Here is a 16,816-nt window from a genome sequence, read left to right on the forward strand (position 1 = left end):
GTCATGAGATACAAACAAAGTGCTCATTGGAACGGGCAGGTGCAGGTTTCTCAGGTTTCTCTTATTTCTCTTTCTTTCTTGGTTTCTGTGTCAATGACCTTGGTAGGAAATTCTTTCAGGGGTGAACACGGATCAAACTTCTCTCTGGCTCACTGTAAAACCTCTTCCACACATGGAGGCCTTTTAATAAATCCCTACTTTATTGTTTAACTCTGTCCAGTCTCTGTTCTAGGTCAGCCTTCCCAAGGCATCACCCCCATGTCCAGCCTGGCCTCGGGCACTGCCAGGGATGCAGGGGCAGCCCCAGCTGCTCTGGGCACCCTGTGCCAGGGCCTGCCCACCCTGCCAGGAAGGAACCTGAGCCTGGAAAGGGATTTCAAACAACCCTGCCCAAAGCAAAAGGGTTCTCAGCACACAGAAGGGTCTCACCAGGTTTCTGAGCCAACGAAGAGAGCAGAAATGTGCCCGGTGTCAGAGCTGGAGACAAACCCCAGAGGTGGCAGAAAGGGACAGGGATAAGTCATGTGCTGGAGAAACAGCAGACAGGTGTTGGGCTCCAGCCTTGCACAGAAATCTCTCAAAACAAACAAATAAAAGCAGCTTTTGTGGGGACAGAAAGCACAGCTGGGCCACCACAAACCTGGCAGCACAGCAGAGCACAGGGCCAGCACCACACAGGAAGGATGAGCATTAAAAAAAAAAAAAAAAAAAAAAAAAAAATTAATTACTGGCTTTTATTTTGAGTGTGCTGATCCATGACACACTGGGAGGTTTAATAAACTTAGTTGAATTCTGCTGCTCATACAGAACTCAATCTTCCAAAGGGTTGATGAAAACTTGCCAAGACAAAGAGCATAAATCGGTGTATACTGAATTTTAACACAAGTATTTCCCACCAGACTTCCCAATGGCTTTTCCAGTAGTTTTTCCTAGAGAAACAGCATCACCTTCAGGCCAAAAAAAGACACATTCCAATTTTTCTAGTCGGGAAAACTTAAAGAAATACTTCTCAAAATCTTGCATATTTTTATTTCTTTCTGAGCCAAGATTGCAAAACATGAACATGCAAAAAAAAGAAAAATAAATAGGGCACAAATTTTGTACACAAATTTTAAAAAATTAGAGGGAAGGAGCAGTCCCTCCTAGTTTGGAAAGCACTGAAGTTTCAGAAGAGCCCACACAGAAAAAATCAAGACAGCAAAAATATAAATATGTCATTTTTTTTTATTCTCCATTTCTTTGAAAAGGGCCACTTTTACCAACTACTGTGGCAATTATTCTGCAAGCTGAAATCCCCAGTGAGAACAACACAGACAAAAGGCCTGTGTGGTAGAGGAGCAGGAGAAAACAGGATGTTTCAGGCTGTGCAAAAAGAGGTTCTCAGCAGAAATCAGATGTCTGCTCCAAATTCAGACATCAGACACTAAACCACAGAAGGAAATGTTTGTGCCATTGCCCCTCAGAAAGAGCAAACCCTCTCTGCTGAGAGCAAAGGGGAGGCTCCCTGCTCATGGCATGGGATGAGGTGAGCTTTAGGCTCCCTCCCAGCCAAACCCATTCCACAATTCTGGGTTTTAAATCAGACTGGATTCACTGTGCCAGGGAAATCACAGTGAACTCTCCAGGCAGTTTTCTCTAATTTTGTTTTGCAACTGAGAAGCAGAGGGTGCAGCAAGCAGGAAATTCAGCATCTCAGCTGTTTCCCCAACAGCTCCTGCCCTGCCCAGGCAGCTCTGCAGGGCACTGCCATGGCCTGAGCTCTCCTCAGCCAGCCTGGCAGGGAGGGAACAGCCCTGGGAGGGACAGCACAGCCTGGGCTGGGGATACACCCTGGGGTGCTCTGGGAGGAATGAGCCCTGCAGGGGCTCCAGGACAGCTGGACAGGGACTGGGGACTGGAGGGACAGGACCCTGGAATGGCACCCAGCACCAGAGGGCAGGGATGGGTGGGAGATTGGGAATCAGGAATGTGGGAAGCTTTAAAATTAGAGGGTTTTGGGAAAGCTGTAAAAGGTAGGATTGAAAGACAGCAGAACTGGGATTAGGAGTTCTGCTCCACCCTGGGAGGGTGGGCAGGGCCGGGCACAGGGTGGACAGTGAATCAGAGAACCCCAGAATATCCTGAGGGAAGGGACCCCCAGGGATCCCCCAGTGCCAGCCCTGCCCTGCCCAGAGCCCAGCAAGCCCAGCCTGGGCATCCCTGGCAGCGCTGGCCAAAGGCTCCTGGAGCTGTGGCAGCCTCGGGGCCGTGCCCATTCCCTGGGCAGCCTGGGCAGTGCCAGCACCCTCTGGGCAAGAACCTTGCCCTGCTCTGCAGCCTGAGCTGGCCTGGCCCAGCCCCAGGCGCTCCCTGGTGCTGTCCCTGTCCCAGAGCAGAGCTCGGAGCTGTCCCTGCGCTGCCCCTCGGGAGGAGCTGCAGCCCCGGGGAGCTCTGAGCTCAGGCTGCTCCAGCCTGGGCTGCCCAGGGCACCTCGGGGGGCCCCTCCTGACCCTTCCCCAGCCTCGTGTCCCTCCTCTGGACCCTTTCCAACAGCTTCTGATCTTTCATTGACACAGACAGCACTGTCCCAGCACTGGAGGTGAGGCTGCCTCAGCCCAGAGCAGAGTGGGACAATCCCTTCTGTGAAAAATGCCTATTTTATGATCGGTTTTTTGCAAATATTAAAATGAATATTATCTGTGTTATGTTAGAAAGTAATGCTGTATTAATTTTCTTAAGTAGTGTGTTAAATATAGTTTTAGGTTATAACAAAATGTTAAAATAGAAATTCTGCTATGTAAGATACTTTTTAAAGAAAGGACTCGCAGTGGGATAGCAGCCACAGGACACCTGAATCTTTCAGAGAAAGAGAATTTATTGCTCCATTATCAGGAGAAATGAACTTCTTCCTGCCTCACTCAGCCATGATGACACTGTCAGGGTTCAGAGGAAGCAGCTGACAGTGCCCAGCCAGAATCCTGTGTTTGAATGGAATTTATGCATCGTGGATGAGGTGTATGAATATGCAACAGGCTGTTGCTTTTTAGGGTTAATCCTCTGTTAACGTGGGGCCTTTTTCGGGCTTATGCTGCCCAGAAAAGGTACCTGGACTGTCTGTAACTCTTTCATATGGTCTCATATTGTCCTAATCCAAATTGTCCAAATTATTATTACTCTAATTTTATTACTATTTTTATAACCATTTTATTACTATTGAACTTTTAACATTTTAAAAACAAGTGATTGGCGTTTTTCACAGCTTCAGAGGGAAGTGAAGGTGATGGTGTCCCCAGGACGGGGCTGTCCCTCCTGGCTGCAGGGCACGGCTGACTCCGATCCCGCTGCACACGCACCAGGACCCGCAGGGCCCTTCCCTTCCCATGGCACCGCAGGAGCTGGGGTTGCCCCTGCATCCCTGGCAGTGCCCAAGGCCAGGTTGGACACTGGGGACAGAGGGAGGTGTCCCTGCCATGGCAGGGGTGGCACTGGGTGGGATTCAGGGTCCCTCCCAACCCAAACCTGCTGCGACTCTGACTCTGTAAAGGCGGCAGGGGATCAGCCACCGCTCCCGCAGCTTTCTCGCTCAGCGAGCTCCGCAGAGCCGGGGGTGGAACGGGCCCGGACGGGTAACAGGAACGGAAATAAAGGGAGGAACGGAAATAATTGCAGGAACGGAAATAAAGGCAGAAACCGAACTAAAGGCAGCAAAAGCCTTTCGGCGAGTATGGGGAGAGAGTGGCGCCCTCAGGGAGCGCCGCCCTAGCGCCGCCGGGCGGGGCCTGAGGGGAAGGGGCGGGGCTTGCTCGATGGAGGCGTGGTTCGTGATTGTTTGGGGCGTGGTTTGCCTGCATGAGGCCGTGGTCCAGTTTGTTATGGGCGTGGTCTCTATGGGGGCGTGGCTAACACCGCGCCATCCCCGCCGCCATTTTCTGGTCGGCGGTGGAGTGGGTGGCAGCGCCGGGATCGATGGGGGTCAGTCGTATTGATAAGGGACGATAGACGCGGTCAGCAGGGATGAAGAGCCGGAGCGGAGCCCCTGGGGATTCCCTACCGCGAGGTACGGCTGGCAGGTGGCGATGTGTGCGGTGCCGTGTCCCCCCGCTGCCCCCGGGCGCCGCCCTACGATGCCAATGGAGCGGTTCCCTGAGGAGAACGGCCGCGTTCCTTCCCCCGGCTGAGGGGAGCGGTCTGGGCCGCTGCTCCGGCATTCCCGGGAGCGCTCTGCTGGAGCCGTGTGGGGCCCGGGCCCGTGTGGAGCCCCCAGAACCGCACACGGAGCCCCAAAACCCCGCCGGGTTCGCCCTTGGCAGCGTCCCGCTCGCTGCATTGGCCCCGGCGATGGCCCGGGAGGTGCCTGGGGTCGTTTGGTGTGGGGATGGAACCAGGGGCTGATGGTTGGGAGGAACAGCGACTGCCGAGGGCTCTCGCAGCGCCCCTTGTCTCAGACGTGGTTTGCTGGGGCATCCCCGAGGGTCCCCGTGTGTCCCTCGGGCAGATCCCGAATCCCTGGGGCTGGCCAAGGCCTCCCAGCCCATGCAGTGCCAGCTGTGCCCCATGGGCACCTTGTCCCCAGCCCAGAGCACTCAGTGCCACCTGCAGGGGACACCTGCAGGGCTGGGCACTGCAAAGCTCCCTGGGCAGCCCCTGCCAAGGCCTGAGCTCCCTTGCCATGGGCAAATTGCTGCTGCTGTCCAAGCTGAGCCTGCCCTGGCCCAGCCTGAGGCTGTCTCCTCCTGTCCCAGCACTGTGGCATCCCATGGGATAAGGGCTGTTGGTAATGGCCTTGGGTTATGGAGGTTAAGTGATTTCTGTATCCTTAGAATGGTCTATCCAAAGTCTCCCAGCACTCGAGGGTGGGAATAATGCTACAGACACAGTGTGGTTCCCTGGCTCGGGTGTATTCAGGATTTTATAGAGCTCCAGGGGTGTCAGGATGGTGCCAGCCTCTGCTCAGTGGTGCCAGTGGCAGGACAAGGAGCAATGCCAGGAACTAAAACACAACAATTCCAGCCCAGCCTGAGGAAGAACTTCCTTCCCTGGAGGGGCAGAGCCCTGGAACAGCTGCCCAGGGAGGGGCTGGAGTCTCCCTCTCTGGAGACATCCCAAACCCCCTGGGCAGCTCCTGTGGCACTGCTGCAGTGACCCTGCCTGGGCAGGGCAGGCCTGGGTGCTCTCCGAGGTCCCTGTGCAGGCTCAGAATGTTCCTCTGCAGACTCCCCTGCTGTCAGTCAGCCTCCCTGCCTCTCTCAGTGTTCCCCTGAGCTGATTTCTGTAAGTAAACGGACCATCTGCTTCTTTCAGAGAACTGGGGGAGAGCTTTTCTGAAATATGAGCCACTGACTTGCAAGACCTCAAAGCTGCTTTTTTTTCTTCTTTTCTGATTGGAAGCAAATATAACCCCATCCAGCCTGAACCTGAGAGCCACTAAACTGGTCCCAGGGCTGCAGCCAGGCTGAGAGAGCTGGGGGTGCTCAGCTGGAGAGGAGCAGCTCCAGGCAGAGCTCAGAGCCCCTGGCAGGGCCTGCAGGGGCTCCAGGAGAGCTGCAGAGGGACTGGGGACAAGGCCTGCAGGGACAGCACCCAGGGAATGGCTGCCAGTGCCAGAGGGCAGGGCTGGGTGGGATCTTGGCCATGAGGAATTGTTCCCTGCCAGGGTGGGCAGGCCCTGGCACAGGGTGCCCAGAGCAGCTGGGGCTGCCCCTGCATCCCTGGCAGTGCCCAAGGCCAGGCTGGGCACTGGGGACAGTGGGAGGTGTCCCTGCCATGGCAGGGGTGGCACTGGGTGGATTTGGGGTCCCCCCCAGGCAGTGTGGGAAGCCATGGGCTCCAGCTGTGGGTGCTGTGCCAGTGTCCCCTGTGCCATGGGAGCCCTGGGGCTCCAGGCAGCTCCCAGGCATTTCCTGAGGGCCCAGCCTGGCCTCAGGGGCTGCACTCACTGCTCTCTGCATGGCTTCTCCACAGGGATTGCTGCTGCTCTGAAGAGGAGGAGTTACAAAAGCTCACCAGAGTTCTGACAGAAATGGTTTTGCCCTGGAGTCTCCCTGGCAGTGGTAGATCTGCAGAGGACATCCAGCCTTAGACAGCTGTGGGAGCCTGGACATGAGCACCTTTTGTCACATTTTCTCAGGCAGTGGAAGGTGCTGAACCAGTAGCTGGCTCTGAGTGTGCCTCATGTGGGAGCCTCCTTTGCTCAGCAGCCAGAGGCAGCCTGGAGCCTGGTGTGATTCCCAGGGGGGGATTATTCCCAGTGTTATCCCTGCAGCATGGCCAGCCAGGATCCCAGGTACACACAGCACATCCCCGTGGGCAGGGACTGCTTCAGACAGGGCCTGGCTGAGCTGCAGGGCTGATCAGGGACAGGAAATCATTTACCAAGTGAATCCAGCATGCCCAAGGCTTTCTCCTGAAGGGAACTCTGAACAGCCTGGACAGTCCCTGCCTGCAGGTGCAGCTGCTCTTTGGAATGGCTTCTCTTGAATGAATGAACAGAGTGAGGGCAAGAGAGCATTCCCTGAGGCTGTGGGACTGTCACTTGCACAGATCCAAGTTCCTAACACTTACCCTGTGGCTTCCTGCACTCTGAGCACAGGGACATTGACTTCTCGGATAAAGGGGTTTATTCACCTGACTTTAACAGATGACCTCTATCCTGTGTTAATATATGAATGTACAGGGTTATACATTAATATATTCATATACAGAGTGTGCTCTGGCATGATTTTAAACTGGTTGTTTTGCAGAAAAATAATTCCAGTTGTATTTGCAAATAATGGTAAATTAAAAAGCAGTTAGTTTTTGTTAAAGCTGGGGGGGAGATTCTTTAGAAATAGATGCATCTTTGCCCAGCTAACTCAAAACCAGGTCCTGTGGATATTAATATTAGGAGGATGTTAAATAGAGTAAAATATAACAGTGAAGAAAAGGATTATTTTAATAGGTCTTATGCATTAAAAAATTGTAACAAACTTCATAACTTCTTTGTAATTAATTTTTTTCTAAGTGCTCTGTTGATCTTTTCCCTTTTTGGTAACAAGTACTACAATGGTGATGAGTTTATTCCAAACAAAGCCAAGCAAAGTTTATTTTCATTGCATTAATGAAGTTGGAGTGAGTGGCATTGAGTTTTCAGATCCTATCTAAATGCAAAGTTAGTATAAATAATTATACGGTGGTTTTTGCCTCATTTGAAGTGGTGGGAGCCCATTCCATGGGAAAAGGGAAGTGCTGTTGCCATGGAAATGGACCAAAATTGCCATAAAATGATAAAGATCAGTGCTCCCCCCAGTAACTCTTTCAGTACCACTGTCCTCCCTCAGACAATGGAGAGGGTAAAACAATTCTGTACAGAAACCTTGGGTTAGTTAAAAGTGATTTACTAAGGCAATTTACTGTGATCATTTAGTAAAATGTGCTTGTTTTTCATGTATTTGTAGGAGCAGAAGCAAAATGTTCCTTTTGCAAGCAGAGAGGTTTGTTTGTTAATGTCCATGAGAGCCCCAATGGATGTGCCAATGCCTCTCTGTCAGCTTGGTAAGTACCTGAACCTTTGGGGTAGAGAGCAGCACTGCAGGGAGCTCATGAATTCATTAATAATCCTGCTGAGTTAATCCAGTAAGAGACCATCATGGTATTGGCAGCCTCTCTGGGGAGTAATTCCCAGAGTAGGGATCTGTGGTGTTAGCCCTGCATGCTCCATTCTGTGCACAAGCCATGAGCAGGGGCTGGGGCCAGGCTGGGAGAGCTGGGAATGTCCAGCCTGGACAGGAGCAGCTGCAGGGAGAGCTCAGAGCCCCTGGCAGGGCCTGCAGGGGCTCCAGGAGAGCTGCAGAGGGACTGGGGACAAGGCCTGCAGGGACAGCACCCAGGGAATGGCTGCCAGTGCCAGAGGGCAGGGATGGGTGGGATCTTGGCCATGAGGAATTGTTCCCTGGCAGGGTGGGCAGGCCCTGGCCCAGGGTGCCCAGAGCAGCTGGGGCTGCCCCTGCATCCCTGGCAGTGCCCAAGGCCAGGCTGGGCACTGGGGACAGTGGGAGGTGTCCCTGCCATGGCAGGGGTGGCACTGGGTGGGATTTGGGGTCACTCCCAACCCAGACTTTCTGGGATTCATGCCTGATTCCTCTGTGCCTGAACTGGTGACTCTGGCCCCAGAGTGGGCTCTAAGGTCCCTTCAGGGCCATTCCATTCCATCATTCTGCCTCCCTACACATCCAGGAACTCTCAGTTACATGTGAGGGTTTTTATTTTTTATTCTGAGTTTTTCTGGCACTCCTCATTTTCTGGATTAGCAGGTGAAACAAGATCAGTTTGCCTGAGCTGTACTTGTTGTGAGAAGGGGATTTGTTATGATCCTTTAATTCTGTGAAATGGGTCAGATCATCATCCCAGAACCCCACACTGGTTTGGGTTGGGAGGGACCTCAGACCCACCCAGTGCCACCCCTGCCATGGCAGGGACACCTCCCCCTGTCCCAGGTGCTCCCAGCCCAGTGTCCAGCCTGGCCTTGGCACTGCCAGGGTGGTGGAGACTCCAAGATGCTGCAGAAGATTCCCCATGCAGGTTCCAGCCCATTCCTATGTCCCCAGGCTGAATGTTCCCAGTTGTTCTCAGGTATTTGTCCTGGCTGTGTCTCCTTTGTAAGAGTGTAACACAAACAGTTTTGCAACTGTTCAACTTCCTTTGCTAAACTTGTTTGTTGAAACAAAGTTCAGAGGCGGTTTGAGCTCTGAACTGAAAGGAATTTGGTTTGGGTAGAGAAGGGGCATTGAAAAATCAAACAGTGCTAACTGGAATGCAGCAGCAATTCAGCAGACACAATTTATTACAAATCTGAGCTTGTGTTCAGATAATAATAATAATAATAATAATAATAATTGTTAAAATATTGATTTATTTATCCCCACTGGATGTTTCTTTCCAAATGGTTGATTTCCTGGCTGGTAAGAAATCCCTTGTTCTACATTTAGCTGCAGTTAAACCCTTTATTTGTGGATCTCCATAAAGATTGTTTAAATTCTCTAATTCAATGCCCAGATTTCTCTTCTCTTTTCATAGTCATGCTGACTGTGGCACATCTTTTTAACACAACAGGTCAAGACAAAAGTGAGTTTTAGGGAAGATAAGGAAGGAACTGTCCAGATTTTCCCATGGAATTAATGTAAAACAGAGAAGAAATGTGTTTGGAATTAAAGCAGTGACTGCTTTCGCCAGCTGGGCGTGGGAGTCAGCATCTCCTGAGTCAGAGGCATGACCACAAAAATGCTTTAAAACAAGAACAGGAAGTTTCTCTTTGTTGCACTCAAAGCAGAAGGGAGGCTGAAGGATCTTGAGGAAAAAAAAATATTAGAGGAGTCAGAACAAAAATTTCACATGTTTTGAAGCACTGTGTTGAAAGGATGGGAGCAATGGGTTGGTCAAGGAGAAGAATCCTGGATGCAGTGAGAGCCAGGGTGGATCACAGCCTCCTGGGGAGGTTCTCCAGCAGGATGGAGGAACCTCTGGAATGGCAGGATTGCCCAGGGAAGCTGGGGCTGCCCCTGCATCCCTGGCAGTGCCCAAGGCCAGGCTGGGCACTGGGGACAGTGGGAGGTGTCCCTGCCATGGCAGGGGTGGCCCTGGGTGTTCTTTAAGGTCCCTTCCAACCCAAACCCTGCTGGGATCTATGAGGCTGAGTCAAGCAACAATGGAATATTTTCCCAGATCAGCTCTAAAATTCTTGGGATGGCTTGAAAAAGTGTTTGAAATGGAGTCAGAGGCCTCTGAGGCCTGATTGGATGAGAACATCTTGGGTGGGTTTGCTGGCACTGAACCCTGAACCTCGCAGGGAGGGATGCAGGAACCAGCTCCTCCTCGGAGCCCCAGGTTCATGGACACTTCTCCCAGGCTCTGGAGGAGGAGGGATGTCTAGGAAGGTCTAGGAAGGTGTGAAAGAAAGTAACACTTCCACCAGGGAGTGCTGGGGATGGACCCAATTGTTGCAAATGAGTACTTGCAATAAAAGTCAGGTCCTGTGGATACACCAGAGCATTAATACAGAGTTTCACTTTCCAGTGTGCCTCACCTTTCTGTCTGCAGCTGTTTGCAGCCTGCCTGGTAAGAGTGTTACCATTTCTAAAATGCTTTTCCTAACACATTTCATAGCTTGCACATCCTCACCAGTCATTGTTTTGGAACTTCATGCTTTTTGGAGAAAGAACTTAGAGAAATGCAATCCATGTGCACAATGCTTTGCATTGCTGTGTCTCTTGTGCTGTTGTGCTGCTGAGCTCTCCCCTGTGGCTGCTTTTTGGGGCAAATCCTGAGCTGCTCTAAATGGGTGTATTTATTAGAATGGTTGCAAAGCTCAGAATTCTTTGGGTTTGTTTTTTTGTTGTTTTTTTTTTTTTTTTGTTATTTTTTTGTTATTTTTTTGTTATTTTTTTGTTATTTTTTTGTTATTTTTTTGTTATTTTTTCCTTTCTAGAAAGAAAGGGGCTTCCTTACAACCTCCGGATGAACTCCCACAATTTCCAGCACATTTTGTCCTGGCAGGCAGAACATGACCCAGCTGTTCCAGCATCCTACAACGTGATCTACAAAGGCCACAGGCAAGTCACTCAAAATAAGGCAGAAATTCTGCTTGTAATGTTTATTGACCCAAAGAGGAGGGAGCTTTGCAGTGCCCAGCCCTGCAGGTGTCCCCTGCAGGTGGCACTGAGTGCTCTGGGCTGGGGACAAGGTGCCCATGGGGCACAGCTGGCACTGCATGGGCTGGCAGCTGGCAGCCTCGGGGATTCTCTGAAATTAGTAAGGCTGAGGTTTTCTCTGTTTTTCTTGGGTTTTTTCTTAGCTTTTCTGAGGTTTTTTTTTTTCCCTTGAGATGCTCTCCTCACACTCCCATGCCTTCTCACATCAGAGAAGTAAGAGTCTTGCTCTTCCCTGCAGGAGCCAGGACTGGATGAGTGCTCAGCAGTGTTCAGGCATTGCCCAGCTCTCCTGTGAGCTGACAGAGGAGTTCAAGGACATATCTGCTGAGTATTTTGTATTTGTTCAGAGCATTGGAGGAGCTCAGGTGCTCAATTCTTCTCTGCTGCATTTTGCACCAATCTTTGGCAGTAAGTTCTGTCTCTGCATTTCTTCTTCTTGTAGTTTTCATTAAAGGCTGATCCTGAATTGTGTTCTGTTACCTTTGCTGTAAGACTCCACACTGACTGTGTTGGTGGCTATTTGTATGTAGTACTTCATGTATGTGTAGTCCTGATTTGTAGTTCTGATAAAGGAATGAAGCTCTGGTTTTGAAATAAACACATTATAATCATAAAGGAAATACTGCTGTGCATTGACAAACACCAAGTAAAAATCTCTTGACTGTGTTAGGTACATAATTTAAAGAAGAACATTGTATTTGTGTGTTCAGGTAGTGAATGCTGAGATAAAAAGTGCCAGGTCTGCACCAGGTGTAGGGAAGAGATTGATGGACAAACAATCCATCTGCCCTTTTCCCTGCTGAAGGTACTTGTCTCTATTGCCAGAGGTGGCTTCACCCCTGGCTCTGCTTAAAATGGAGTTTTGAGCTCACAGAGCTAAGAGATACTGAGGAGCAGCTGGAGAGCTGTGCAGGATGAGCTGATGGTGTTTGCTCTGAGCTCAGCAGAGGCAGCTGCTGTGTCCCCTTCCAGGGTCAGCAGTGAGGGAACCCTGTAGGGAATGGGGACAATGGGACAAGGAGAACACCCTGAGGAGGAGCCCTGCAGTCCCTGCAGTTGGTTTCATAAAAAGGGCAGGACAAGGGGGAATGGCTTTCAGCTGAAGGAAGGCAGGGTTAAATGGATATTGGGAATTAGGAATTGTTCCCTGGGAGGCTGGGCAGGGGCTGGGATGGAATTCCCAGAGCAGCTGGGGCTGCCCCTGGATCCCTGGCAGTGCCCAAGGCCAGGCTGGACACTGGGGCTGGGAGCACCTGGGACAGGGGGAGGTGTCCCTGCCATGGCAGGGGTGGCACTGGGTGGGCTCTGAGGTTCTTCCCAACCCAACCCATTCCAGGATTCTTTTCTGTACTTTAACCTCAGCTTTAACCTCATGTAGATACCAAGATCACATCTCTGTGAAGCTGGAGTAAAGCCTCTATTCCCTTTCTGCCTCTTCCTTCCACTCCTTTTCCTTTAAAGTCTGGCTGTGGGAAATGATGGCTTGGCTGTGGAAGTTAAATGTTGCAAGGCCTTTTGGATTTACAGCGCGGCCCCCTCTGGAGTGTGTTGAGCCAGCCCTGTGTGCATCACAGAAATGGAATTGGCACTGGATAAAGTAGAACTGTATTTTTTCTATCATTTTCCCTCTTTCTTCTTTTCCAACAGCAATTCTGGGACCACCTGAAGTGACTATCACTTCCTGTCCAAACTGCCTCAACGTCACCCTAAAGCTGCCAGCCTCTCACCTGAGAGACAATGGGAAGCTGCTGTCTTTAATTGATATCTACAAAGAGCTGGATTATGATATCACTCTGAAATCACAGGATGGAGACTATGAGGTAGGGAAATTTGGGAATAGTTGTGCTTTAGGGGAGGAACACAGAGGGCATGAAATGGCTCTGATGGTTACCAGGCTCCCAAAAACAAATATGTGGATAGAAGCAAAAGAAAACATAGAAATAGATTTCTTAGAAGAAAAGAGAGAGACCATGGCCAGCAGAATCTGAGCTTCCTTTCCCTGCAGGGCCAGGTCTGAGGGAGTGAGCAGGGGCTCTTTCAGCCAATCACTGACTTCAATCCATTGTTTTTCACGGCAGAGGGCACGGCAGAGAACCACTGAAGAGGTGCTCAGTGTTGTCATTGAGGAGTTGTATCCCAGCAGGAATTACTGCCTGTCCGTGGAGGTCACTGCATCCCTGCCCTCCCCCTGGAAATGTGTCACTGTAGACTCAGAGGCTCAGCAAGGTAATGGAGCTGTGGGCAGGGGGGTGCTCTGGGTGTGCAGTGCGCTCTTTTGGTGTAGGGACATTTACAGTTCAGTCCTGAACAACAACTGATCACAGAGTCATGGAATGGCCTGAGGGAAGGGACCCCCAGGGATCCCCCAGTGCCAGCCCTGCCCTGCCCAGAGCCCCCCAAGCCCAGCCTGGGCATCCCTGGCAGCGCTGGCCAAAGGCTCCTGGAGCTGTGGCAGCCTCGGGGCCGTGCCCATTCCCTGGGCAGCCTGGGCAGTGCCAGCACCCTCTGGGCAACAACCTTGCCCTGAAATCCAACCTAAATCCCTCCTGGCCCAGCTGCAGCCTCTCCCTGGATGCTGTCCCTCAGGGCCTCACTGGCAGAGAGAAACATTCCAAGAGAGAGCCATTGTGGGTATTTAGGAGTGAAATATAAAACCCCAGCACTTTAAGGGCAATCTCTTGGCAATCTCCTGAGCCATACAGATCTCCACTAGCTCTGCAGAAAGATGGAGTCACTTCTTTTGTAATTCCTGAAGCTAATTTGAGATTTGGTCTTGTTCTGGCTTTGACTTTGACTTTCAGAGATCCCTTCTAACCAAAATTATTGGGGATTCCTGATAGCTGTTATGACTGGGAGATCTGGAATGTGATGCTGGGACACTTCCTCCATGTGTGTTTCTTTGATTTTTTCACTCCAGGGTACTATGAAGCTGCAGTGGCAGGTGCTGTCTGTGTCTCACTGATCATTGCTGCAGTCCTGAAGTGTGTGCATGCAGCAGGCTTTATTTTCCCAAAGTTCTCCCTTCCTCAGACCTTGGTATGTAACAGCTCTCAGATCTGCCCTCTCTGGCTGGCAGCAGGAGGTTTAACAGCTGGGGTTTCCAGTCCTGTTCTTCAGGTACAAGTTCTGTAAGAGCACAGAATGTTTGCATTTGTAGTTTACCTCAGTCAGAGATGCTCTCTAGGCTGCTAAGTTTTGTGTGATCTTCAGAACAAATATTCAAAACCATTTCTTGCTATTTCTGTGACAAGTTACAGAGAGGATCATCCCACCCTGCTCAGGGGGAGCATCCAGGAATATTCCACCCAGTTCTGGTCCCCACAGGGCACGAAAGGTGTGGCCCAGAGCAGGGCCAGGGGCTGAGCAGAGGGCTGGAGAAGCTGCCCTGTGAGGAGAGACTGGAGGAGAAGTTGTTCCACTGTTTCATAATAATAAAATAATCTCTCTTGGACTTGCTCTGTGATCAAGCATGGAGGGAGCCAGTCCAGAGCCAGCTAGTTTATTTCCATAGATTGAAATTTAGTGGCACAATTATTTGTGAATGAAATTATCCATTTAAATTCAATCACAAATAACGAGATTTCTTGTTTCTATCTTTTATCTTTTCTTGCTTGTTCTATTTTTTACAGTCTCTGACTTCTTTTACATTTAATTCTGTAAGGTTTTTCAGCATAAATATTTTCCATTTTCTACAAACATACCCAGAGCAGATGGGTGTCACTTTTTTCTAAGGCTTCTTCCACATGTTTCTGTCTTTTGCTGTGTCACTTTCACATCCCAACAATTGCTGAACACATTACTAAGGAATATCTAAGGTTTATTTATTTTTTATTGTCAACTTGATGAATGCTTCAAATATTGAATAATCCTCTGAAGTGCAGAGGGAAGACAAGACTTGGGATGTTAAAATGGTGAAAATTGCTTCAAAAGATAATTTCTAAAGGATGTTAAAATTGTTCAGCTGTGATAGAGGTGACTGCAAGAGTTGGGAGAGTGACAAGACTCAGCTCACCCTGGCAGGGTGGCACAGGGTGCCCAGAGCAGCTGGGGCTGCCCCTGCATCCCTGGCAGAGCCCAAGGCCAGGCTGGACACTGGGGACAGTGGAAGGTGTGCCTGCCATGGCAGGGGATTGGAATGGGATGATTTTTTAAGATCCCTTCTCACTCAAACCTTTCAAGGGTTCTGTGATGTTCAGGAATGGAAAAGAAGGAACAATTGTATTTGTCCTGGTTTAGGGCAAATTTGGGAGATAAAAGCATCATATAGTCAGCCTAGGATACCTAGATACCCTGAACTCTGCAGAAAAAGCCCAAACTGTGGCACAGAAGGAATCATTTGTTTGACAGCCTCTTGGCTGGAGGTTATTTGGGGCTTTTTTCATGGTGTTGTGTGCATATGTGCAAAAGTGGCTGATTATTTAATTGCTTTTACTCTTCCAGGCGTGCATCAGGAAGTTGGCCTACTCCCCGTGGGTGTCCGTGTCAGAAACAGTGGCCTCAGTGGAGATCATCCCCAGAGAGGTGAAGAGCAAGGCCAGGGGCTGCAGGGGCAGTGACAGTGATGACAGTGACAGCAGCGACAGTGACAGTGACAGCAGTGCCCTGTGTGACCACAACTACACCAGGCGGGGCAGGCTGGGCAGGGGCAGTGTCCCCCAGGTGTGTGACAGCCCCAGCAGCCCAGAGCAGTACTCAGTGAGCAGCACCTGTGAGCACAGCAGCAGCCAGGCTGGGGCCACGCCAGCTGCTGAGCCACAGGAGCCCCAGGGCCACCCTGCAGGGCACAGGGACACGAGGAGCGAGATGCTGAGCCCTCTGTGTGGGGACAGCAGTGAGCCCCAGGGGGGCAGTGGGTGCTTCACCATCAGCCTGAGCACGGTGCTGCTGGGCACCCTGGAGCAGGATGGGCACAGCCCTGCAGCTGCCTCCCCAGCCCACGAGGATGCAGGGGACTGGCACTGTGCTCATGGTGTGCAGGCAAAGCTGCTGCAGGACACGGGAAGTGGGCACGGAGCACCTTGTTCTAACAACTTCCACCAGTGGCAAAACTCCTCCTCTTCCTCTGAGGAAAGCGACTCCTTGGACTCAGACACAGAGCAAGTAACGGGCTACATGAGGAGATGAAGAAGGGAGAACTGCTTTTACTTTATAACATAGGAACCAGTGCTGTCCAACTCTTATTTCTGGACTGAACACTCAGATCTTGTCCTTTCATTAACATCCTGTGAGCGTGGGCTCCTACAGAAAGAGCTGGGGGTGTTTGTCTGGAGAAGGATCCACAGAGACCTTCGAGCTCCTTCTGTGCCCAAAGGGGCTCCAGAGGTGGGGCTTGGAACAGGCCATGGAGGGACAGGACAAGAGGGAATGGCTTCAAACTCACAGAGGGCAGTTTTGGATTAGAAATTGTTCCCTGTGAGGGTGGGGAGAGACAACTTCCAGGGGATGGAGGGACAGGAGCCAGGGAATGGCTGCCAGTGCCAGAGGGCAGGGCTGGATGGGATCTTGGCAATGAGGAATTGTTCCCTGGCAGGGTGGGCAGGGCTGGCATGGAATTCCATCCCTGCATCCCTGGCAGTGCCCAAGGCCAGGCTGGACACTGGGGCTGGGAGCACCTGGGACAGTGGAAGGCTGGTCTCCCAAACCAACCACTTGTACAATTTTTTTATTCTTTATCTCTGTCACTCTTTCACTTTGTGGAACCTGTTCTGCTGGCTGGATAGTGTATTTGTGTAGAGAGCACTGATCAAGTGGAATAATGAGGGCAGAGACAGGAACACTCAGCTGACAAAAGAGTGGATCGAGGCATTAATACACTTCTTGAATTTATTTTTGTATAAATTTTGTACAATTACTGATTCATATTAAAATATTTTTTATGACATTTAAAACCTAAATGAGCAATTTAAAATTGGTGTGAGCAGCCCTGGTTGGTGAGGGGAAACAGACCCGGTGTGTGAGGGATGTTAGGAAAATTAATCCACAAACATCAGAGGTTTATGTCCAAACAGGAGCCAGAGGAGTCCTTTTACTTTATTCCAATAAAGGGAGAGGCCATGGGCCATTCCCCTGGGATCTCTCAGTGATTTTGGAGGACGCAGCTTCCTTTTTATCCCAATTTCCCAGCTGCATTTCCCTTCTCTCTTTCCCCATTGGCT

General features: G+C 50.7%; 1 protein-coding gene and 1 long non-coding RNA gene across 6 annotated transcripts in view; both read left to right on the forward strand.

Moving 5' to 3' along the window:
• The window catches only part of LOC129133035 (uncharacterized), a 75,812-nt gene extending 59,257 nt beyond the window's left edge, over positions 1-16,555 (forward strand). Inside the window, exon 2 of the long non-coding RNA XR_008535900.2 lies at positions 16,271-16,555. This is a non-coding gene — a long non-coding RNA (uncharacterized LOC129133035). The remainder of the gene's footprint in view (positions 1-16,270) is intronic.
• On the forward strand, positions 3,868-16,555 carry IFNAR2 (interferon alpha and beta receptor subunit 2). 5 transcript variants are annotated; one of them, XM_077192645.1, is made up of 10 exons: positions 3,868-4,036; positions 5,941-6,116; positions 7,413-7,509; positions 10,027-10,068; positions 10,439-10,562; positions 10,900-11,069; positions 12,309-12,481; positions 12,740-12,887; positions 13,579-13,778; positions 15,102-16,555. In XM_077192645.1, the coding sequence occupies exons 3-10, from the start codon at positions 7,461-7,463 to the stop codon at positions 15,783-15,785; spliced, it is 1,590 nt and encodes a 529-aa protein (XP_077048760.1). In that variant the 5' UTR covers positions 3,868-4,036; positions 5,941-6,116; positions 7,413-7,460; the 3' UTR covers positions 15,786-16,555. The 5 variants fall into 5 exon arrangements, with proteins under 5 accessions (XP_077048760.1, XP_077048766.1, XP_077048764.1 ...); XM_077192642.1 differs by having other exon boundaries at positions 3,869-4,036; positions 5,941-6,262; XM_054652621.2 differs by having other exon boundaries at positions 3,870-4,036; positions 5,941-6,262; positions 13,579-13,697.
• Positions 16,556-16,816: the final 261 nt, after the last annotated feature.

This window comes from Agelaius phoeniceus, chromosome 2 (genome assembly GCF_051311805.1).
Source record: "Agelaius phoeniceus isolate bAgePho1 chromosome 2, bAgePho1.hap1, whole genome shotgun sequence".
Lineage (NCBI taxonomy): Eukaryota > Metazoa > Chordata > Aves > Passeriformes > Icteridae > Agelaius > Agelaius phoeniceus.

Bases quoted from the DNA above. Each gene is read 5' to 3' on its own strand.
- IFNAR2 (XM_077192645.1), top strand. From the start codon at position 7,461: ATGTCCATGAGAGCCCCAATGGATGTGCCAATGCCTCTCTGTCAGCTT. The intron at 11,070-12,308 runs GTAAGTTCTGTC...CTTTTCCAACAG, and splicing joins TTTTGCACCAATCTTTGGCA to CAATTCTGGGACCACCTGAA. The intron at 13,779-15,101 runs GTACAAGTTCTG...TTACTCTTCCAG, and splicing joins TTTCCAGTCCTGTTCTTCAG to GCGTGCATCAGGAAGTTGGC.